This window comes from Pelobates fuscus, chromosome 10 (genome assembly GCF_036172605.1).
Source record: "Pelobates fuscus isolate aPelFus1 chromosome 10, aPelFus1.pri, whole genome shotgun sequence".
In the NCBI taxonomy this organism is placed as follows: Eukaryota; Metazoa; Chordata; class Amphibia; order Anura; family Pelobatidae; genus Pelobates; species Pelobates fuscus.
The window spans coordinates 92,180,780-92,206,842 of record NC_086326.1 but is presented as its reverse complement, the minus strand read 5'-3'; the positions used below and the strand labels follow the sequence as shown (position 1 = coordinate 92,206,842).

The window sequence follows — 26,063 nt, the reverse complement described above, 5'->3', positions numbered from 1 at the left end:
GACCAGAACTTCCCATCCTTACTAGACTCTATCTCAGGAGACATGAAAGCCTGGAGCAAGCCCCACTTTGGATGACTTTGTAGGATACATATCTTAAAAATAAACATCCTCCCCAAGATCCTATACCTTACTGCAAACTTTACCAAGATCCTATACTGCAAACTTTACCAATAGCCCTCCCAGCTTTGTACTTTCCACAGTGTAAATACTTTTCACTTTCTATATATGGGCCAATAAAAATCCCAGGATCCCATACAGACTCCTGACAAAGCACACAACTCTATGTGGTTTAAACCTCCCAGATGTGGAATCATACCACAAGGCCACCATTCTCACTAGAATTTACGAATGGTCGGGAAGTGCGCCAACAAAACAATGGGTCCAACTTGAGCAACTAGCTCTGCTAGCGCCCATACACACTGTAGCCTGGCACAAGACTGGAATCCCACTCTTAGACACGACACATACCTTGCACCCCACAGTTCTACCCACACCGAAACTTTGGAACCACATCAGAAAGACAAAAAACATCTCTCCCCACCCATCTCCATTATACCCACTGACCAAAAATCCACTATTCCCCCCCGGCTGTCACAGTCAACCCTTCAAGATCTTCCATGACTCACCATACCTACAACTGGGGACATTCCTAACTGAGATGGGGATCAAACCCCTAAAAGATGTACTCTTCCCCCACACACACATCCCCCAAGCACCAATTCAGGTACCATCAACTGACCCATTTAGTCTCCTCTATCCCGGGGCTAACTCAGGGTTCCAGACCGAGTACAACATTCGAAAGGACCTGCGATTTACACACAACCAAGAACAAACACCTATCTACATTCTATAAGCATATAAACCAGGGAGCAGCTCCCGACCTTCCACCCTTCACGAAAAAAAGGGAGGATGACTTGGGCCTCTCCATATCAGGGGAAGAGTGGAAACGCATTTTTTCTAACCTATTTAAGTCCACAACAAGCAATAGTATTCATGAGAGTAACTACACAAGACTCTCAAGGTGGCACGACACTCCAACAAAGTTGCATAGATTCTTCCCTGGAACCTCAGAGGTATGCTGGCATTGCCATCAAGACAAAGGTACAACAGGTCATATCTGGTGACAATGCCCAATAATCTAGGGGTTTTGGGACAGGGTAAGTACTCTCTAACACATGATCACAGGCATACTCATCCCGAAGGACCCCTTAGCAATATTATTTATCTTGCACCACACGCCAGTGAAAAAGCCCCAACGTGTCTTAGTCAACCACATCCTCACAGCAGCCAATCTCCTCATTCCATCCTGTTGGAAATGCTCATCAGCACCCACTGTCAGGAAATGGATTCAATGGGTGGAGTCGGTGAGACAGATGGAGGAACTCACATACTCTTTAACAAAGAAGTATAGGGTAAACTCCGTTACTTGGGAATCCTGGCAAGAATGTATGCAATCTTATGCAATGTTATAAATAACATAATAATAATCTCAACCATGTAATATACCTCATGTCACCCCTTAGATCTTCAATGAATCTTAAACGACTCTCTCACAAGGATAGCCCACACATTCACACGACTTGTAACCGCTTCCGACTGTTTTCTTGCACCCTCCACGGGTCAAATGGATCCTCCATTTAATCTAGGTTCTCGTTTTGAATGTTAATTCTTTATTGCAACTGAAAATTTGCTCAATTTATGCATGCCACACTAGTTTCATTCTGTTTACAATGCCTGAGCTTGTGACTGCTGTTGTGGCAATACAAGCACTGTTGTACTTTTATGCACGACAAACATATAAATAAAAAAATAAAAAAAATAAAAAATTAAACTTTTAAAGTTAGTTACGTCTAATTGAAAATGAAACCATTTTGTTTTCATTCAGGCACCGCCAGGGAAGGTGTGGATAGGGATGTATTAACAAAAACAAAAGTTTTAACTCCTAAAGGGCAGTGAATTGAGCAGTTAAAATTTAGAGGCATGATCTATAGAGAAGAACTGATTTATTTAGCTAAAGTTGTTTTGGTGACTATAGTATCCTATCAATTAAGTTTGCATTATTTGGAATTCTCACTTTAGTAAATAACCCTCTCAGGCTTAACACATTTTGCATGATAATTTATTCACCTGATGGTATCATATAAGAGTCATATTAGAGGAAATAAACCAAAGGGGAAAAAACATGTAAATCTAATATTTTAAATGGGCTCTATACTTATTATGGAGAACGAAACGTGAAAAAAGAAACAATGACCACACTTAAAAATTATTCACAGTTTTACTGTCATCACAAATGGCAATCATTGTCTTATTTACTTCCATGAATTTCACATAATGTATATGCACAGTCAGAAAAGCAAAATTGAATGTTACTTTATAGATCAGTCACATTGAAACTGTAGTGAGCAGCTGACAATGTCATAAATCAGTTATAATCCATGTCAAGTTACAAAATAATAAAATACAATACAAAGAGTTCATTAACATCATACCATTATGCATAGCCACTGAAGTCACTGATTATAACAAAAGTGGGCATTTCTCAGACCCTAAAATTTTAATAATATAGACTAATAATATAATAATTATTAAAATATGGATATTTGGTTCAGTTGAAGAGATGTGTCATTTGCCCTAGTAAAGTTACATGTTTTCCGAGAAATCATTTGCTACTTTCACCATCAATTTATATGTCAATGATATAGAAAAACCATAGTGGGCTATACACTAAACCCCACGTGGTAGCAAATTTAAGCTAAAAGTGACAATAATCAACCATAGCTGAGCTGAAGACAGTTTCCATATCAGGCATTTAAGCCTAAGTGTTGCCATTTGGTAAATACTGCGGTTTGGATTTTAGTAAATAACCTTTTTCAGTGAAGCTAAGAATCATCTTCAGTTACTCAGACATACTTTAGAATTTTTAGAATGATTTCATTATCAATTAATTACAGCTTTTCTTAAGAAACACAACTCAAAGTAATGCATATTCAGGATTAAGTTTATGAAGCGTATGTATACACATTGGATATTGCTTGGAAATTTCATATTTGTGCCCATTGCTTTAGTTATGTGAAGGTCAATATTTAGCCACAGGTGCATGTCCCAAAGCCACAGGAATTCCTGAACCAGTATTTGTAATATTACTATAGTTTGGAGGTGTTTCATATTGGTTACCAACCAGAGGATTAAAGTTTGGTCCAGGAAATCTGGCATCATTTTGTATCACGAACACCTGATATAGGGAGATGGAATACAGTGTTATTTTTTTTTTCTACATATTGTATATTACATTTTGGAACAGCAAACATTATCTATATAAAATTACTTTCAAATTATGTTTTATTAAACATTTTAAAAACATTTTTTAAACAGACAAAATCTATACAAAATTCCAAGGTCCGTCTCTGTAATAATTGTTTAATTGTTTGTTTGATATACATATAGATGTATACCTTTCAGTGTATAAATAAACTAGTCTTGTGGTCTGTGTTGTTATTTTCTACTTTTTCTAATTTGAATATCAGGAATGCCAAAAGAAAAATAAATACAGCAAAAACAGAAGTCAACATTCATTGGTGCTATGTTGTCCTGTATCAGTGGTATGCTTTCCATCTGTTGCTGAGCTCCAACTTCCATGATTTGCAAGTAGATTACAAAAAATGGTTCAGCGCTAATCAACAGAAAAAGGCAGCAACACTAAAAGGGGAATCCCTCTAAACCTTTTAGAGAATATACAGAAATAAAAAAGGCTGCGTCAATAGACAATATAAAAATAATAGAAAACAGAATTAAATACATATGTACTGTACATGTGTGAGAGGGAGGCTTGGACCCAGGCAACACAGTCCTGAGGAGTTAGAAACATATGAAAAGTCAGAACCGGTTACTAAAATCTTTTAATCCCACTACTGGATACACAGATATACATGCATACAGACACACATACACATACACTGCAATACACACTGACACACATGCTGGTCAAAATTCACACTATTACAGCCACCCTCCAATTTCCTATATTTTGGGTTCAGGGTGATGGTTTTCTTGGGGTCCAGTTGTGCTGTTAAAAGGGCCATAGTGCCTGACCGTCCCCTTGCCTATCGTGGGCCTTAAGTGCATTGGCCACCTTAGTGTGCTGGCCCCGGTGCCATGCTTCCCCTGCACGTTACCACTTTTATCACATCAATTGTCAACATGAAAGCGAAATAAATATGAATCAAAAGTCGTAAGGTGATTAAGGAGCAGGCACTGAAAGGTAACAGAAGGACTATGAGAAATAAAATGGCATGTATAGTGAGTTCCACAAGATTGGTGATAATGCTAAAAGACGGGCATTTAAAATATACATATTTATACTACAAACAAAAAGGAGTGGTGGTAATTCAATGTTTTCAATGTTCAATTCAATGTTTTCTGTGTTAATGTAAGCTACTTCTTTAACTCTTCTCATGGTTATGGTGTTGAGAGAAGCCATGGCCATCCCCTGCTCATATAATCTATCAGTCATATGAAACACTTGATGCAGATGACATATCAGATCTTGGATTGCAAAGGATAGAATTAAGACTACTCATTTTCAAAATATATTTAATCTACTTTTCAATTAATGATTATCTGTCTCTTACCTGAGCTGGAGCATTGGAGTTATGGCGCAGAGATTTACATCCAAAGGCAGATAGAGACACGCACACACAGAATTCCAGGAGAGAGGCAATGATCAAAAAGGACAGCACAGTAATTCTATTGCTCTGAAGAAGAGAGAAAAAAAAGCATGGTCAAGTTATGCCTCCATCTAGTGGTAATACAATATATTATCTTTATACACTCTATCAATGACAATATTAAAAGTTATGTTTTAAATATTAACCATCCATACTTCAGGGTTAACAGCTTTTTATCTTCTTTCTATTTGAAATGTGTAGACTTTTAGTGTTCAAGACAGACTCTAAAGTATTTCCGCCTAAACTATGGGTGACGTTGGAATATTCATTCTGGAATGTCCCAGTAAATAATTTCAGTTACATGATAAAAATAATTAAAAACAATTTCTGTTATGGAAAAACTGCATTTCCTTGATATTAAATATTTAAACTGGTGCTTAAGCATCATGTATAAAAGAGATTCCCATTGAAATGAAAATTTGGTATTTTGCCATTTGTATTATTGTGACATTTTTGTATTTTTGTGAGTTGATGACTGAGACAGTTTTTTCATATTTCTGTGTGTTCATTCAGCCCTAATTTTCATCTTTTACAATGTGTCCCCGCATATATTCTATATCATATCTTAAAGAGACGTTGTAGTCACCAGAACCACTACCGCTTAATGTAGTGGTTTTGGTGTCTATAAATTGTCCCTGCAGGCTTTTCAATATAAAACCTGCCTTTGAAGTAAAAGCAGTGTTTACATTGCTGCCTTGTAACACCTCTAGTAAAGCTCTGCATGGAGATGCTGAACATTTACCATAGAGACGCACTAATTCAAAGCATCTCCATGAGTAGATGCTGATTGGTGCACCATTGGGTTTTGCCGCACATATACATTAGCTCATGATGATTTCCTATGGGAAAGCATTGGATTGGCTGAGATCATGAAAACTGATGATCACAGCCATGGGGCGAGACCAGTGCATTCTTACTGTGATTGGAGGAGGCTGGTAACCTTAATAGCCACTTCATGACTATACTTTGTATTCCTAACACTTTAGTATTCCTTTAAAGGTAAAATCAGGCTCTTGTAATTATATATTTATTTATTTATTTATAAAATATTTTAGGAAAGATACATTGCGATTTCTCTAGTTTTCAAGTATGTCCTGGGTCCACAAACCATTGCATTGTTACATTAGGGTACAATAAAATGCAAATACAATACAAATACAAAATACAAAAACAATATTAATACACAATATATACAAAATTTACCATAGAACAGGTAGGAAATATATAATCACCCATGACATGTGCATTCTGTTTTGAGGTATGTAGAGAGAGATCTCTTAAAGGACTCTAGGCTTGGGAAAGATTTTAAAGTGTGCGGAGGTCGTTCCACAATTGCGGTGCTCTGTAGGAAAAGGAGGATCGGGCTGCTTTTTTTTTGTATTGAGGTAGACTAAATTAAGTGCTTGTACTGGATCGGAGGTTATAGGAGGTGGGAAAAGCTGAGGAGAGTACTTTGCTCAGGTAGGGTGGGATTTTCCCAGAAAAGCTCTTAAACACATGGCTGGAAAGATGAAGGGTGCGTCTGGATTCCAGCGACAGCCAGTTTAGTTCTTTTAGCATGTCACAATGGTGGGTCCTGTAATTACATTGTAGCACAAATCGGCAGAACGAGTTATACAATGTATTGAGTTTATTAATGTGGGATTGCGGTGAAGATGCATATACTACATCCCCATAATCAATGATTGGCATCAGCATTTGCTGGACAATCTTTTCCTTTACTGTAGGGCTTAGGCAGGATTTGTTTCTGTACAGGGCACCTAGTTTTGGATAAAGTTTAGATGCAAGTTTTTCTATGTGGAGGCCAAAAGATAGATTGGGGTCGAACAACAAACCCAAGTATTTGAAAGCGTGTACTGCGGTCAGTGTGCCATTTGAATTTGTTTTGATGGATAGGTGGGAATTGTGTAATTTGTGTAATTTAGGTACTGTTCCAAAGATCATTGTGACAGTTATGTCCGTGTTTAGGAAGAGTTTGTTTTTTGTGATCCACTTTTCTACCTCCGTAAACTGGTCTTGGAGCACAGCCTCAAGCTGCGGTAGCTCGGATTTGCTCACATAGATCACTGTGTCGTCTGCGTACATGTGTACATTTGAGGATTTGCAGACACTAGGCAGATCATTTATAACTAATGTAAATAGTAGAGGGCTGAGAATGAAACATTGGTGAACACCACATGTGACTGGGAGAGGGAGGGAGTCGCTGTCAGATATGGACACATATTGCAAGCGATCCAATACATACGATCGAAACCAGGTTAGCGAACAATCACCAATACCTGAGTTTTTGAGTTTGTGCAGTAGAATGTTGTGGTCTACTGTGTCAAAGGCCTTTGCAAAATCAAGGAAAATAGCTCCAGTTAGGTTTCCTTGTCCCATGCCAGTTTGGATGTCATTGCAAACTTTTAAGAGGGCATTTGTAGTGGAGTGATTCTGGCGAAAGCCTGATTGATCAGGTGTCAGATAGTTTGATTGTTGGTAATACTCACAGTTGCGTATGGGCAAATTTTTCTAAGATTTTTGACAATACCGGGAGCAATGATATTGGGCGATAGTTAGAAACCAAAGTAGTGTCACCACTTTTATGGATAGGCACTACTCTCGCAGTCTTCCAAAGTTTGAGTATGTATCCAGACATCAGGATTCGTTAATTAGGGTTGCGATGGGTTTAGCAATTGCCGGCGCACTGAGCTTCAACAGCCTTGCTGGGATTTGATCAGGTCCCGACTGGTTTTTCATTTTTAGATTATTTAGGTGTTTTTTAACGACACTAATGGGTTCAGGTCTAAAAATGAACTTGTCTATATTGGGCCTTTGCAAATTTAGTGGTGCCTGATCCACATTTGTAGTTTCAGGATGTGTGTCATTTATTAGCTTGGCAATCAGGGCAGTAGAGCATCCAACAAAATAATTGTTAAAGGCATTTGCTACATCTAAGGGAAGTTGCAGGGTTTGGTTATCCACTTTGACAGTGGAGGGTTGTGAGTGGATTGGGAGAGTTTGTAATTTATGTATGACTTTCCAAAAGTTTCTAGGTTTTGATAGGTTATTGTTTAGATTTTCACAGAAATATTGGGCCTTGGCCAATTTTGTTTGTTTTGTGCATATATTTCGCCATTGTCTATATGCACAGTGATCATTCATAGAGCCAGTACGCTTGAACTTTGACCACAAAGAATCCCGAAACTGGTACATTTGGATGAGGTCAGCTGTGATCCAGTTCATATGTGCTTCTTTTACCCTCACCTTACGCAGCAGGGCATGCAAATTCCAAATTTGTAGGAGTTCAGACTGAAAGAATTCAATAGCACAGTCTAAATCTGGGATAATGTTTAATCTGTGCCATGGGAGGTTTATGATGTCATTAAGAAAGGATTCAAGATTACAGTTTTATTTAAATTGGACTATGTCATATAGGGAATGCACTGGGGAGTTAGGTGGGTGGTAGATTCCGGCAACAATGATTGATTTACTGCACGGGATCTCAATTGTGCCAGATAGGAAATCAAAGGTGGCAGAAGGGCTAAAGTTTTGTAAGGGGGTAAACTTTATGGAGTTGTCAACATAAATAACAATGCCTCCTCCTCTCTTTGCTCTGTCATTTCTAAAACATGAATAACCCTGTATTGCAATGGCGGTGTCTGGTATTTTAGTCATTAACCATGATTCTGAGAGTACAATGATATATGGTAAATAGTCATTAGTTATGATGCAGTGTAAATAAAATAGAAATTAGGAAGCATGGGCTGCTGAGACCTGCTTTCTCTATAAACAAACTCCCAAGGAAACTGGACAGAAAAATCTTGTAAATTAAGTAGTAAAGGGTTTTATAAACCAAATTGGAGGGACTCTTCGGATCTGCACAGACCTCAATTAACTAAAAGCATAACCATGACTAGAAGAGTTAGCAATCCCATATATGTCTTCACTCTAACCATGTGAGTATGTGATCATCTGACTTATCCAATATTAGTGAATGTGTTCAGTCTCATTTCTCCCAGCTTGCCACCCATTGCAATCAATAAAGGCATGAAGGTAATACAGTCCTCAAAGCCACCAACAAAATAGAGTAGTTTAGGTTCCTTGACACCATACCAAATTTGTACAACAATTAGTTTTGAAATGGTATTATGCTCATCATTGTATGTAACTTAGAACTGACACAGAACACATCATTGTCGTTCTAGGTATTTTCTAAATTGGAAATAATAGTTACAGCTATATTGGAATACTTTCTTTAACTATAGTGACTATATATACATGAAGAGAAAAACACTACTTGAGATTTTTTTAACACTACTTTAACACTACTTGAGATTTTATTCATACTAAATGGTTTTATGAAAGTGCTTATATTCAGAGAAACAGAATTGGTAAACATATTATTTACAATATATTCCTGATCATGTTGGTTTTCTGTTTAATAAATGAATCAGTCTTTACTTACACTTAGAGTATAACTGTTATAACATTCATAATAATACCCATTGCAATAATAGAAAATGCATGCATCAGCTATGAAAAGGCAAACTGAAATAAAAGAGGCCAGCGAGCTAATAATATTCATAGCCAGGAATCCTTGGATCTGTAGAGAAAAAAGAGAGAAATGCAAGATTAGATAATAGGTTTATATGAGAAAATGCTTAACCAGTTCACTACCAAGCACTTTTTTATTGAAAAAATATTAACATTTATTTAAAGTAAGGGATGCATATAAACATATAATACAGCAACTTTGTCTATAGCTGACTTTGCAGACAAACATAAAAAAATATAATATGTAAATGTACACAATTTTATGTTTTACTTATTCATACATCATTTATAAAAAGCTTTAGACAGTATCTTTTATCTTGGACACAGAGTCCAAACTGTTAGTATAAAAGCAAAAATGCAATCTTTCTTACATACAGTAGGTGTGACAAAAATATATAACAAAAAATGGTCAAAATCTTTTTTCAGGTATTTGTAAGGATCCTGAAATCATTACTAGCAGTGCAGTTTACTAAAAATTGCAAAATAATATACAAAGAATGTCTGCATTTGAACATTTGAGTAAATACAGTTTAATCATATATTCGTAAAATAAAGGGATTTAAAGCGACGGTTTTGTCCGACCTTTATCTACTTCCCTCCCAACTACCTCCTGACATTATGTCAACGATTGGAACCAGGTTGCTAGGATACCACACTCAACTTTCGGTTCGTGGGTTTCCCAGCTTAGAAAGGTGGAGGAGAATTTGTTCATGTTCATGAATAGGTAGCCTGATACTTGGTCAACCTCCCTTGGTTCTTTTTTTTAACATTGTACATTTGGTCTTTATTCCACCACATTACATATTCACTATGATTCAGTGCATTCGGCCTATGCTTGGTCATGCTACATATTCACTATGTTATAGTACTTTCAGCCTATGTTCTGCACATTATATATTTTGGTGAATATCATGTTAAGAGCCTTAATGATATATCCATATATCCTTGTATCACTAAAATGAAAACCAGTATAGTCCAAATGATATATTGAATAAGCCTTTCTTGTAATAGAAGTGTTAATAAGCCAAAGTGTATGCTCAGCAGTATAATTGCTTAGCAGTATTATTATTTTGTAACAAAACTATCACTGTTTGTAACTAACCTTAGGTCAGCAGGTGTGTGAGTAGTTGCTCTACTCCCAATGTGAGGAGTTACCTTCCTCCCAATTAGAAGAGTCTACTTTCCTGTTAGGAGAATAGACAAATAATGGTGCCTGCTAAGCCTACCAAGATATAATTCCTTTGTGTTTTTATTTTTTTATTTTTTTATTCTATATTACTGATATCTTGTATATATTCAAGAGCTTAATGTGTATGCTCTCAGAACCAGCTTTGACTGCTTCTCCTTTATTGCAATAAAGACATGATCCTATACTTCCACTATTCTGGCTGCTGGTTCATTGGTTCATTGGAAAAGGCTTTTCAGAGGGTACTAGCTATTTACCTAACACTATTTACTGTGGTTTAGTATACTCAGCCTATGTTCGGCCATGCTACATATTCACTTTGTTTTAGTACATTAGATCTACATTCAGCAATGCTACATATTCACTGTGTTTCAGTACATTCATACCTATGTAAAGCCCTAACCATTTTATGCTGGAATGGATTCTCTCCACTTGTCTTGATAAAATCCAGGATGCAAGCGTTCTCCCTGACAGTTTCAGTAATCACTGCCCAGTGTAATGCGTGCGCAAAATAAAGGTTATCAAATCCACCCCCTAGGTTATAATCACCAGCCTTTCAAGAAATGTAATCTTAAATTCTTTCTAAATGATCTAAAGAACCTCCTATGGAACAGATTAAGTCTAATTTGAGATCTAGACGGTGCAATTTAATTCTTTCAGTCTGAGCTCTTGCAATTTTGGAATTTGCATCCCGCACTGTGTAAAGTGCAAGTAAAAGGGGCACATCTCAATTGGAATACAGCTGACCTCATCTTTAAATGTACCAGTTTAGAAATTCATTGTTGTCATTGTAGTTCAAGCGTCCTGGCTCCATGAACAATCACTGTGCCTACAGACAATTGAGAAATGCATCCACAAAACAAACAAAAATATCAAAGGCCCAATATTTAAGTGACAATTTTAACCCCGTAAGGACACATGACATGTGTGACATGTCATGATTCCCTTTTATTCCAGAAGTTTGGTCCTTAAGGGGTTAACAATAACATATCAAATCCAAGACACTTTTGGAAACTCATAAGTAACATACAACACCCCACTCCACTCCCAACCTTCCACTGTAAAAGTGGAGAAACAATCCCTGCAATACCCCTAAATCAGGGGTGCCCAATAGGTAGACCCCAGATGTTGTAGAACTACAACTCCCATAACAAAGAATGACAAAGCATCATGGAAACTGTAGTTTTTATTAATTAACATTTTTTATTTTCTGTTTGCATCACAAATATCATCAATTCACAAGTATCATTGTAAGGGATACAGAATTAAGAAAAAAGGGAAGGTAGGGGTACATGTTTAACATTGCAGATTTTCCTAAAACATTGGTTATACAGGTGATTTGTCTGCATGGTCATCTCTTACCCACTTGACCAATTTGCCAACTTTGGTGTTTCTGCATTCGGTCTGTATATGACCTTTGGTTTATGGACGTAGGTATGGTAAATTCCAGTGTAAGAACAGGAAGAACTATATACAAGTGTTATTTACATCCTATGATTCCTATATTTGTATGTTTATGTCTCCAATGATGGCTGTGTTATGAGGGCAGGTCCCTGTGATTATTCTCAGCCGTCTGTAATTCACTGTATGGGGTCTCGTCCTATGCAGTCAGTAATCTCCTGACTATGCTATTGTTTTCTGATTTTATTGTTTTTAGTGTATTTCCCCGTTCAAGGGGGTTCATGGTTTCTGTTTTGATCCCTTAGTCGGGAATTAGCTAAGTATGTATGCCACAAGGTGTATGAATCCGCACTTATACAACTCCTGTGACCTTGCGTTCCTGTGAATTTTTCGTAGGCCACGTTTGTGGATACGAGGTTCTGTATTTCTAGCTTAGTTGGGACTGCTGATGATCTCCAATACTTTGCTATGAGTGTCATTGTTGCTATGTTTATGAGGTATATCGTTTTGCGTATGTGTTTTGGGATGTTAGTTGGTAAGATGTGTAGAAAGCATGTTTCTATAGAAGGTGTCATCACCCAACCTGTGCTTTGAGTTATAGTGTTTCCCACCACTTCCCATACCGGCTGTATCTGTGGGCAATTCCACCAAATGTGCAGCATACCACCATCAGGTCCCCCGCATCTCCAGCAGATGCCATCTGTGTTTTTATACATTCGCGCCAGTCTATCTGGCGTGAGGTACCAACGGTATAAAACCTTCCTTGCGGTTTCAATGTGCAACGCACATCTGGTCATTCCCTTATGGGCTGAGAATGCCGAGCTCCATTCCTGAGGTGTAAGGTCTTTCCCTAGATCCTTGTTCCACTCTCTCTGAAAATTCCAGAGCTGCGGTTGTGGTTCTCTAATTAGTAGGTTATAGCACATAGACAGGGATTTACCCTGTTGTCTTGTGTCTAGGCATTTAGATTCAAAGTGGGTCAATTTCGGCTCACCTTGACCTGGCTGTGTTCCTGTGCCCTCTGGACGCAGGGTGTGATTCATTTGGATATATGAGAATTGGGCCTTGTTCGGTAACACGAATTGCGTTTGTAGGTCATGGAAGCTCTGAACTGCTCCCTTGCGGGTCACTTGGTGGATATGAGTTATGTTGTGTTCTGCCCATAGTTTATAGTTAAATGAAGGGTTAATAGCGTGTAGTGTTTTCAGGGGGGTTGCCGGGGACCAGTTTTGTTGCGAGCATACTCTGTGCCTATTTTTGTCCCATATGGTCAACATGAGCCTGGTGGTCGGCAGCATCTTGGGTGTGTGGGGTCTCTTATTTTTGGGTGCCCATAGGAGATATGTTAAGTGGGACCCTCCTAGTCTACTGGATTCCAGAGACAGCCACTGAGGAGGTCGCAACAGTTGGTGGCATCCCAAGACACTAGCCAGGTGTGTAGCTCTATGATATTCTTTCACATTGGGGAACCCCAAACCTCCGTCCTCTATTTTTCTAGATAGGAGTTTCCAGGATACCCTGGGTTTTTTATTTAGCCAACCAAACTTAAGTAAAGTCGTCTGCAGTGCTTTGAGGTATCTAGCGGGGACCTGAATTTGCAGCGATCTGAATAGATACAGTATTTTAGGCAGAATCATCATCTTGACTGCTGCGCACCTGCCCATCCATGATAAGTACTTTCCCTCCCACTTCTTCAGTGTGGTCTCTATTTCTTTAAAAAGTTTTTGGTAGTTCATGGAGAAGAGCGCGTTGTGCGATTTAGTTAGTTTAACACCCAAGAACATAAGGTAGTCTTCCCTCCAGTCATAGTGGAATGCTGATTTTAGTCTGTCTAGTGTGTCCCGTGCCATACCTATCCCCATTGCTTGTGTCTTGGAGGTATTGAGTTTATAGTATGATTGCATGCTGTAATGTTGGAGTTCTTTTTGAAGGTTCGGGAGCGATATCAGTGGTTGGGATAGTGTTAGTAGGACATCGTCCGCGAAAAGGTTAATCTTGTATTCTCTGTCTCCTATGTTGATACCATGTATGTTTGGGTTGCGTCTGATTGATTCCGCAAGTGGTTCAAGGGCCAATACATATAGAAGCGGCGATAGGGGGCAGCCTTGTCTAGTTCCATTAGTAATGTCAAAAGGCTCCGATTGGAACCCGGACGTCGATACTGCTGCATTTGGATAACTGTATAGGGCTTTGATAGCTTTGAGAAATGTGGGGGGAAATCCAAATTTAGTGAGGGTAGCCTCTAGAAATAGCCAATTTAGCCGATCGAAGGCTTTCTCCGCATCTAATGAGATTATGAGTCCTTGGGTCTTGTCTATTTGTATTGTATGTAAGACGTCTATTACTTTACGTGTGTTGTCCGATCCCTGTCTCCCATGTACAAAGCCTACTTGGTCGTCTGAGATTATAGTGGGGAGGATGTTTTTGAGTCGGTTGGCCAATATTTTCGCGTATATCTTGGCATCTGAGTTTAGGAGAGATATAGGGCGGAAATTTTGGCAGTGTGTTGGTGGTTTGCCCGGTTTCGGGAGGGTAATTATTCTGGCCGCTAAATACTCCGCAGGGAAGCTTCCGGTATGGAGTGCCCTATTAAAAGCCCTGCATAAGTGTGGGGCTAGTTGGGGCATGAACGTTTTGTAATAGTCGTTAGTGAAGCCGTCTGGGCCTGGTGCTTTCCCTGTTGGTAGGGCATTGATGCATTCTACTACTTCGCTTTCTGTGATCTTGGCGTCTAGAAGTTTTTTTTGGGTATCGGATAACGTCGGTAGTGGTATGCCCGACAGATAGGCTTGTATATCACTCGTGGTGGGCTGGGGAGTGTTTGGGTCTTTCGAGAGGTTGTAAAGTTTGCTATAATATTGCGCAAACTCGCCACAAATCTCTAGAGGTAAATGTACCCTCTGTCCTTTCGTGTTGACTACGTGTGCAATTCGTGTTTGTTGTTGCCTTTCCCTTAGGTGATGTGCTACTAGCTTTGTGGCCCTATTCCCCTGGGCGTATGTGCGGGCTTTCACCCTGTTCAACATTAGCCCAAATTTGTGGAGTCGAAGCTCCTGGAGTTTGTTTTGGAGTGTAGTGATTTGTGTTTTGTGTGCGGCTGAGGTTCGTGTCTGGTTTTCTGCGTGGAGGTTTGCTATATGCCGCTGTAGTTGTGTCTCCTCTTTCTCCTGTTGTTTTTTAAGGTACGAGGCTCTGCTGATTAGCAATCCTCGGATTACCGCTTTATGAGCGAGCCACACCATGTGTGCGTTCATGTTTGTCGATGTGTTCGTGTTGAAATAGTGTTGGAGTTCTGCTGTCAAAGTTGCGCAGTATTTCGTGTCTGAGAGTATGCTCTCATTCAGGCGCCATGGATTCCTGTGTTTGTACTCGTAAGAGGTCGCTAATGTTAGTGTTACAGGTGCATGGTCCGACCAGTCAACCGTCAGGATGTCACAGTCTATTATGCCCGTCATGGTTGATTCGTGCATAAAGCAATTATCGATTCTGGAGTATGAGTTGTGTACTTTAGAGTGGTGTGTGTATGCTCGTTCCGTCGGGTGGAGTGCTCTCCAAACGTCGCGAAGACCATAAAGAGACAGCAATTTTCTAATGCCTTTGCTTTGGGTTTTAAGGAGTTTGTAGTGTTGTGATGATGTCGGCCTGGTGGAGTCCAACCCCGGATCTAGTACGTGATTGATGTCACCGCTAATTAGTAACGTGCCCTTTCGTATGCTCTCTATTTTGGTAAAGACACTATGTAGGAAGTTCCTTTGGTTGGTATTTGGGGCGTAGATATTTACCAGGGTGTAGTCACCGTCATTGAGTGTGCATTGCCATATGAGGAACCTGCCTCCTGGGTCAATGATTTGGTTATGGGAGGATACCGTGAGGTCCTTACCAAGGAGAATAGACACCCCTCTAGATTTTTTGGAGGTGGTAGCATGCGCTTGGTGGGGATAGGAGGTTGGGTTAAGCTGCGGGTGGACACCTGACTTAAAGTGGGTTTCTTGCAGGTATACAATGTCAGCTTGTGACTTTTTGAGTTCTCTAGTCAGGACATGTCTTTTGTACGGTATGTTTAGTCCTTGCACATTATGTGAGTATAGTTTTAGACTGAATGTGTGTGTTGTTAGTATTGCTGCGAGGATGCAGAGTACCTTGGATGATATCACGCTTTTTCTGTAACAGTTAACCGGGTTGTTTACGCTGGCTACTGTATAGCGGAGGAAGGGTTCGCATTGTCCCTTTGCTTTGCCCTTCTGAGCTTCGTGTGTGGCTGTGTGCGGGAGACCTGATGGTGGACCATAGGAATAAAACAAGCAATAAACATATATACAAACAAAAATACAACAAGAAATATAACTTAGCCATTTTGCCCTGACTTTCCCTAAGGGCACCAGTTAACCCGCTAGTTACCTTCACTAGCTCGCCCTATCTGAGGGGTTGAGGATGCCTGGTCTAGCCTGCAAGCTGCCCAGGTGAGTACTATCCCGAGCCTACGGCTCTCAAACTATCCTAAGTCTTTTTTTTTTTTTTTTTTTTTTTTTTTTCATTTCATAGATTACCTTGCTTGACCCTGGACATGCTCCTAGATGTGGAGCCTGGGGAAGCGTAAGCTTCGGCACATATAGTGAGAGACCATTCCGCGTATTTATTAAATGGGCCTGGAGTGATGGTTATGTTAAGGTTATTGGTATGCGTGGGGCGTGGGTAGGGGTCAGAGTCTCGTCCGCCGTGAGAAGGCAGGAGAAGAGGGCCAGCTTGTACGAACCGGGCAAACCGGACATTTACTCCCTACGGGTTGGTACAGTAGGTTAAGTTAATTAAGTTATCTAAGGTTAGGCCCTTTTCCCTTCTAATGGACACCTCATTTGTCAAAGGTGGTACCGTTTAGTCATGAAAGGGCTAATCTCCACACCCGTTGCCCTCTGTACATTACCCACTCCCATTCTTCGTCCGTATCGTGTGGACATTCTGTGTCCCTGAACCGTGGGAAATGTCTATATAGTCCAGGATTAGAAAGTTCATTACAAGTTGGTTGTCTTGTTACTTGTGGGATGGATGGATGCTCGAGTCAAGTGCCAGTGGTGGGTTAAGGACTGTCCTGTTCAAGGCTCCTTTAGGCGAGATTGGTGTTCCTGGGAGATGTATGTCGCCTCACCGTCTGCCAGTCCGGGATTAATGGTGATCTCTGTAGGGGTCTAGCTGGACCCGTCGGAATGTCGATACCCCAGGAATGAAGCAGGCGGGTGCCGGTGTCAACGTCTGGTGCTACATGTGTTTTACCTTCTTTGTGGATTAATAGTTTGATCGGGAATCCCCATTTATATGGGATTTTCCTGCTTCTCAGTTCGGAGGTGATCTCTCTGAAGGTTCTTCTGCGCTTCAGTGTTTCTGCTGAGAGATCCGTGAAGATCTGGATCTTCTTATATTGATCCGGTAAGGTTTTTTGAGGCCCAACAGCTCGCATGATAGTTTCTTTTACATGAAAATAGTGGAATTTGAGGAGCACATCTCTTGGCGTGGATGCAGGTAGGTGTTGGGGTTTTGCTACTCGGTGCGCCCTGTCCATGAGCAGCATGTCTGTGGGAATGTCTGGCGCCAGGGTCTGAAAGAGGTCGGTTAAAAATGCCATGAGGTCTGAATTGTGTACGTCCTCCGAGATCCCTCTTACCCTCACATTTTGTCTCCGAGACCTATCTTCAAGGTCCATATTTTTTACTTCTTGTTTCTCCATTTGGGCTGTTAGTAACTCCAACTTTTCGGCTAGGCTGTTATGGGCCTCGGCGTATTCCGCCATCTTGTTTTCCACATGTGCCGTGCGGTTACCTATGTCTGTAATGTCCTTTTTTAGATCTGCGATTGCCGTCTGGACAGATAGCTGGATTTTCGCAGCCATATCATCCAGCATTTTTTGGAATATATCCACTTGAATTTGCATGGTGCGTTGTGGGGAGTGCTGTGGGGATTGTGGCTGGGAAGGCACTTTTTCTTCACTGCAGCCGTCGCCATCTTGTGAGTGATTCGCTGTATTTTTTTGAGATACCGTTTTCGTGGCGAAAAATGCATGTTTATCTTTATTTTCTCCCGTTTTTCTCAGTCCCCGTTGGGACATTGTGCTGCTCCACCTTTTGGAGTGGTATCTTGCTGATTTGCCGTTTAAATCGTTGCTTTAGATAGCCGCTGGCTCGGGAGCTCCGTCCTCACACAGCCATTCAGTTCGAGCGCAGGCTCCGCCCCTCGGAAACTGTAGTTTTAAAACATCTGGGGATCTACTTTTTGGGAACCACTGTCCTAGATGTAGCACATTTAATAACTATTTTGTTGGATGTGCCACCACCCTGATTGCTAAGCTAACAAATAATATGCATTTTGAACTTACAAAAATGGATCAGGCCATAATAAATTTGCACCGTATAGACCTCATATATTCCTGTGTCTGTTAGTGTCATTAATAAACACCTTACTAATCGAAAAATCAAAACCCAGTTTAGACCTGATCAAATTCCAGTGATTTTGCTGAAGCTCAGTGCGCCAGCAATTGCTAAACCTATCGCAAATATAGCATATAACATAGCCAAACATTGGAAGACTGCAAGAGTGGTACCTGTGAATAAAAGTGATGACAATACTTTAGTATCTAACCATCGTCCTATATCATTGCTTCCTGTATTGTCAAAAATCTTATTTGTATTGGAAAAATATGTTCATTCACAACTAGTGTGAGTATAATTGTGACAGATCACCTGCTCTCCTAGCTGTGTATATGTCTCTCAACCACCACCTCCCTCCTAAAAGGACAATAAGCACCACCGTTACCCTTCGAACCCATGCCTCCCAGCCCAGCTATAGCCACTGATAAAACAAAATATGTGCACAATATGGAGGCAAGTGAATAATAAAGCTCAAACACCTAAAAAGTGGTATCCCCTACACCACTTAAAAACACAGTTATACACACATATAAAAGGTGGAGCTCCTAGGTAATAATTCAGCAGATATTCAAATAGAGCTTGACAGCTGCTTCTCAGAGTCTGCTTTTTAAGAAAAGATTTTCTAATAAACACAAGTAGCAGTATTGGGGCTTGAAAGTTTGGAAATCAGGCGTTGCTTATTGCAGACGCGTGTTTGGGAAATGCTTCCTCCAGGAAGACATTGGTTTTATTGGCCCCAAATATATTTGTACAATGCTATCATATCCCTTCTGAGGCACCATTTTTCTAAGCTAAAGAGGTTTAAATTTGCTAAACTCTATTCCTAACTAAAATGTTCCATACCTTTTATTAATTTTGTTGGTTGCCTTTGCACTTTTTTAGTGCCATAATATCCTTCTTTAGAACAGGTACCCAAGATTGCACAGCATATTCAAGATGTGGTCTTACCAGTGATTTATAAAGAGTCAAAATTATATTCTCATCCCAATAATTAATGCCCCATGTTAAACATGACAACACCTTACTGGCCTTAGCCACTTCTGATTGACATTGCAAATTGTTACCTAGTTGGTTGTCTATAACAATTCCCAAATCCTTCTTGTGTGTTGTTATCCCTAATTAACTACCATTTGGGGTATATGTTGCTTGTGCATTCTTTACCGCAAAGAGCATAACTTCACATTTTTGTACCTTATATTTCATCTGCTATTTGAGTTCCCAGTCCCTCAATCTATCTAAATCCCTCTGCAACAAAGTAATATCGTGCTCATAATAAACAATAAAAGAGAGCGCAAACAAACAATCGTTAAAAATAAAAAAAATCTTATACTAGATAGCTGCCAATTCATGTATGCACTATACAAGTTACATTAAATAGCAATATTCTATAGTGCAACAATGAATTATGTACCCTTGCTGTGACAGCTATGGTTGAGGATTCGTAAACAGCATTATTCTGAGCAAATTCAATCAAATATGAAACAACGGAAATATTGCTCTAGAGACTTAAGACTTGTTAGCACATTCGGCAGCTCCAATACTCTGATGGTGGCAGACGGATGAAAAAGACAGTTCAATACCCATCTCAGAGCAAAAAGACCCCCAGAAATCACAAACAAATTGACTACCTCAGATACAACCTTTTCCAGTATACCACAGAGACAAAATACCTCCATGGAGACAATATTTGCCCATTCTGCTCAGGAGAGGAGTTTAAAGAGTATAAAATGAGCCATCTTGTAAAATCGGTCAATAACCATATGAATAACTGTGAGCCCATTGGAAGGGAGAAGACAACAATAACAATAAAATCAACAGATATACTAGACCAAGGATTAGAGGGTATAGGTAACGCTGAAGTAGACGACATTGTACTTTGTGTACAACCTTATTGTACAAACATCACAAGCTTGAACATATTCCCTAATGTCTCCTTTAAAAGAGTGCCACCAGAAGTTCTGAGATATAAAGGTAGTAGATTTGGTAATATCAGGATGTCCTGCTGATTTGCTCTCATTAATTAAGTGCCCAATGTCTTCGCTGACTTCTGGTGTATCATATAACCTCTCTCTTTAGGTTTATTCTCAGGGGATTCATCTTGTTTTGATTCAACATGTTTTAACAAGGAAGATAAGACGAAAAGTATAGTTGTAGCTATAATTCTTTTTGGAGGAATGATAAAACTATCTATAAACTAGTCTTCTTCAGCAATATCAAATTGGCTAGACCAAGCATTGCTTTTAGCATTAAGTGGTTGTGGTCTATACAAATTTAGAAAAGATACTTTCTAGCCTGCTGTGAATTTAGCCAATTTGCCTCTCCTAAGTTTATTGTGATCGGTCAACACTATGATAGGATCTTTAGATCCTTCTAGGAGAGTCCTCCATGATTTTAATGAATCAATAATGGCTAGTAACTTTATATTACCTATGTTATAATTGTGCTCAGCCTGCAAATTTTCTAGAATATAAGCCATAAGGGTGTAATGGTTGGTCAGGGGACTTGCGCTGTGAAAGTTAAGCTCCTACTTCTATTTCAGATGCATCCACCTCCAATATAAAAGGAAGTGTAGGATATGGATGTCGGAGAACAGGAGCAAAAAACAAAACCCTTTTTAGCATTTCAAATGCTTCTATAGCTTCAGGGTGCCATGTATAGTATTTGAACCTTTCATAGTGAGGTTTGTAATTGGGCTATTACAGAAGAAAATTAAATTATACATTTTCTGTAATAGTTGGCAAACTCTTTAAACCTTTATATTGGTTTTAGACATTAAAGGGACACTCTAGGCACCCAGACCACTTCTCCTCATTGGAGTGGTCTGGGTGCCAACTCCCACTACTCTTAACCCTGCAAGTGTAATTATTGCATTTTTTTTTATAAACTGCAATAATTACCTTGCAGGGATAACTCCACCTCTAGTGGCTGTCTATTAGACAGCCACTAGAGGTCACTTCCTGGTTTCTAGCTAGAGCGTCGCTGGACGTCCTCACGCTGTGTGAGGACCTCCAGCGTCGCTCAAAATCCCGTAGGAAAGCATTGAAATTATTTTTCAATGCTTTCCTATGGGGAGACGTAATGCGCATGCGTGGCATTGCCGCGTAATGCGCATTAGGTCCCCTCGGCCGGTGGGCGAGATCAGTCTCGCCCACCGGCCGACGCAATGGATAGGAGGAGCGTCGCGGAGGCGGAGACAGCGGCGATGGACATCGCCGCTGCCTCAGGTAAGTCACTGAAGGGGTTTTTACCCCTTCAGGAACCGGGGATTGTGGGGGTGGGAGGGAGAGGGACCCTCCAGTGCCAGGAAAACAGATCGTTTTCCTGGCACTGGAGATTCCCTTTAAGGTAACAACCACTCTACTATAGCCAACAACTTTTTTCCATTTTGAATCCAGAGGCGGATATCATGTAACCCAAGAAATGTATCTCACTTTGGTCAAATAGGCATTTTGCAGTATAGACCATTTTGAAGAAGAGTTTGTAATATTCATGAGACATGAGACTGATGTGTACTTAGATCAGACAAGTAGATCAGAATATCATCTAAGTACCAGGTACCAGGTTATACGAGTTAAAGGAGGAGAGAGATGATTTAAACTGGAAACACAACCTCTCTGTGTGCAATAAACCAGAACATATATATTTAAAAGCTCAGTCTCATGTTTAATAAAAGGAGAATACAATGGTCTACCATCAATGGCCTCAACAGCCCAGATTTTCTCCTTTTTTCTTAATGGGAATGTATGGATATTAACAAAACCTTTATCAGGTGTAGTGCTCTAATGGTAGTGGATATATAGAAATAATCAAGGGAAACCTTGCTGTACCTTGATAGGTCATATACGCTTATGGGTAGTCCCAATGTTTTCAGGTTAACTTTAAACAAAAAACACAAATATACAGAACATAGTGTAACCTGTATACAGAGTGTAAATGAAAATAAAGTGCGGCGATCACTAACTCACACTTTTTTGAGCTATCACACTAGCTCAGGTATATGCGCCTTAGGGTCCGTAGAGGCGACCCTCGCCCTCCTTTAGGTCCAAGTTTTCTCCAGGTGCAGTGTCCTAGGTAATAGGTATAGGAGGGAACATATAGCGTAGTACAGTCTGTGTATATAGGGTGTATATTATGAGGTAATGCTTATATACTCACAAACCCTGAGCCAATATATTGGCTCGCTTCATAAGGTGTATGTGGTTAAGGACCACATTCCTTCTTTATAAAAGCAGGTAGGAATAAAAGCCGTAAGTGTAAAAAAATATATATATGTAATTTATTATGTATAAAAAATAGTATAACATGTAACTTTAAAAATAGTATACAGATAAAATAACACTTGTGGCTATAATCCAAAAGGAATTCTGTCTGCTCACTGTTCATCCAGGATGCGTTTCACCAAATTGGCTTCCTCAGCTGGAAAAATGTTCAAAAGTTTTGAACATTTTGAACATTTTTCCAGCTGAGGAAGCCAATTTGGTGAAACGCGTCCTGGATGAACAGTGAGCAGACAGAATTGCTTTTGGACTATAGCCACAAGTGTATAGCCACAAGTGTGAGTTAGTGATCGACGCATGGTGGTATAGCAGCTCACGAAAATATTTTTGGTACTATCCAGATTGTAATCTATATACATAAGCGCTTGTACTTCCCATTCTATTAACAAAACCTTTGTTTATAAAGTTATCGGCTGCTCCTGATTCAATTAAAGCTTGGATGACTATTGGTTTGTTTTCCCAAGATAAGGTGACATTGAGAAGCAATTGATAATTGATTCTGAGGCACGAAATGGGACTTTGTCACACCAAAGGCCAGTCCCCTGAGCGACCTTAAGTACGAGAGTTTCAAGACACAACGGACAATCATTTCTGAGATGCCCTTTCTTCCCACAATATAGGCAGAGCCCCTCATTTCTCCTATATTGTTTCTCTGCCGGGCAGCTTGGTTGCCCCTAAATGGGTTCAGAGTCTGATGCAGAAGAGGTATCAGGAACTGTGACCCTACTACTAACAGCCACAGCAGGACATCTGACTCTATTCTTCTGCAAATGTATTTTCCTTAAATGATTATCTATATCTATTAGATAATCGATGTAGTCCCCCACTGCTGGAAGATCTCTCACTGCCACCTCATCTAGGATATTATCATTAACCCCCTCCATAAATGCAGATACCAAACTTGTTTGTCTAATCCACCTCTTGTGCAAGAGTGTGGAAATTGCATACTCTGCTATTGATTTGTTTCCCTGATCGATTCATCATCAGGGCTTTGTCTGCACTTCTCTCCCTACCTGGTGGATCAAACACCTTATGGAAAGCCATTGCAAAACTCTGTTAATCATATACCAGAGACCTATTTGCTTCCCATAATGGATTAACAAACTCCAAAGGCTCTCTGAACTTTGCAATACGAGTTTACCACAGCATCACTACTTAATTTCCCAACTTCTCAGCCTGCTCCTTGACTACCTTCCAACAATTGTGCTGATTGATAAACTGAAGAGGGAATTGAGGCAGGCATTTCAAGTATTGGTCACGTAATGTCAACACATATTAAAGAGTTAAACAGTTTTTTGCCCTATTTTCACAAGGCCTACCCAAGCATCCGTTGCAGTACACCACAACCAATTTACACCAACACTACTATAACTCGGCGCTGACCACAAATAGGAAGGCTGAGCCTGCAGTTGTGGGAAGGGTTACCCGGCCTATAAATACACAAGCTGCCCCATCTTTTGGGCCAATAGTGCTTAGTTCAGCCCACCCACCACTCCTTTTATCAAGCCATTTAATTTTGGGGGGCCTTCTTTTTACAGGCCTACTGGAACATTGGTTTTGGCACACCACATCCGACTTACACCACCACTACTATAATTTGGCTTATTTCCCTGACCACAATGTATACAAATATAGAAGGGGGTTTATTCACTAAACACCAAGCAATGAATTACAATGTAATGAAGTGCAATAGAGCTAAGCTGTGCCTAGGCTAAATTGTAGAATTGTATCAAATCAATTGTTTTTGTCTATAATTTAAAATAAATATTTCAATGCACTTCATTTCACAGTTTAATGAATAACCCTCTGTAAATTATTCCTTAAAATAAATAATTATGAATAGAGAATTGAAAAACAAATTACAAAATAAAGGCCAAAGTAGTGGATTTGGAAAAATTCTCCAGTTTGGCTATCGTTGCATTATGGCTATTTATGGCTTGAATTTTGTAATTTGATGTTGCCTTTAAGTATCTAGGGGTGAATTTTATAAGGCATGTTATAAGTACACTATAGACATAGGAAGCAATTCAGCTGGCTGGATTGCTGTATGTGTCTGCAGTTTGTCATTTAAAAAAGAAACAAGTTTATAAAAGTGCAGATTTCAATAGAAAGTGGGTGCCAAAACGCCTCCTAGCTGTATGAGTGACAATTTGTTTCTTCTACTTCCTTTAGCTCGACAGAACTTTCCATCCTTGTCAATGAGCAGTACTACATCTCATTGTGAAATATCATGTGTGACTGATATTTATGGCTCCAGCATAGAGGCTTCTCAGTGAGAAACATCTAAACTGGAGTATTCCCTAGCAGAGACTGAACAAGGGGATGGCTTGCTAGGTTACAGACAGCAAGTCTGCAGCTGTGTTGAACTTTTTTAATGATATTTTGTGTGGAGGTATATCTACTAAACCGTGGAAAAAAAGCAAGAGAGAGTCTGTAACGGGATCCTGAGTAGGGAAGGAGTTAACGCCGCCAGAGCTGTTCCTTTTCCCGAATGTGGTCAGCTACCGAACACTCCTAAGCGCCGAACGGGAATCATATGAATTATCCCCCCAAATATAGCAGGATCTGTTTAATGTGGGCTACATGTCAGCCTTTTATGCAGGTATTCCAGCAAGGGACACTCCCATAGGGACCTTGTGGAAGACTGAGACAGTTTTGTTAGATAACCAATTACATGCAACACAGTATGAAAACACTCCCACATGAACAGTACAACTCCTCCTCTCTATCCTGGAGATAATTAGGTTAAGTGCGAGAAGTAACTAAATTATCTCCAGGTAGAGAATATCCTCCATTTTACAGTAACAGTAAAAACACACAAAAAATATATATTTCCACATGTACCGAATGGAACCCCCCTATTCAACGTATCCCCAGATAGCTTAGATCTGAATGCTCAGTTATAACCGAACAGCGCTCAGATCCCATTCATGCAGTTCAATCGCCATGGAGTTAAAGTCTTGTGCATTGTGCGTTCGACAAAACAAATGCTCCATGGGTTTGCTATCTGGTAGAGTTCCGTTCGTGCATTGTCAATTTTCCGAACGGCACGGCATTTGTATGAACTTTGAACAGAACGATGACGGGTCGGTGATTTCAGCGGTGTTCATGGGAAGCAGTGTCCAAAATCAGTTCCATGAATTTGTCGACTAACACGGCTGGGCGTTCGACTGTCCAAGATTGCCGCCACCACATGTTCGTTCATACGAACGACGATCACCCAGCCGACCGTTCAGGTGTTGGAAGTGTCTGTGGTTAACCGCAATGTTAATGAGGGCAGAAAGGTTGACAAGCAGCACACTTCCCTGTTGGGTAGTCTGCCATTCAGTAGTTTAATCGTATTTGGGTGAATGCAAACAGAAACATATGAACAACCGGCAATAAACGAACAAACACACTAATCAGGTTTAAATAATAATCCAAAGGCAGAGAGATCTGCCACAGAGACTAATATTTGGTCTGAATAAATAACAGACCAAATCACCTGCCATATTGGTCCCAGTGCATGGCCCTTCAAAAT

General features: G+C 39.9%; 1 protein-coding gene across 1 annotated transcript in view; it reads right to left on the bottom strand.

Annotated features, from left to right (window-relative positions):
* Positions 1-2,181: 2,181 nt before the first annotated feature.
* LOC134574890 (membrane-spanning 4-domains subfamily A member 4A-like) overlaps positions 2,182-26,063 on the bottom strand; it is a 120,360-nt gene continuing 96,478 nt past the window's right edge. The window contains exons 5-7 of the mRNA XM_063433940.1: positions 9,175-9,312; positions 4,632-4,754; positions 2,182-3,235 (exon numbers count right to left, since the gene is read on the bottom strand). Of these exons, the coding sequence (XP_063290010.1) occupies positions 3,080-3,235; positions 4,632-4,754; positions 9,175-9,312 (417 nt within the window). The 3' untranslated portion in view covers positions 2,182-3,079. The remainder of the gene's footprint in view (positions 3,236-4,631; positions 4,755-9,174; positions 9,313-26,063) is intronic.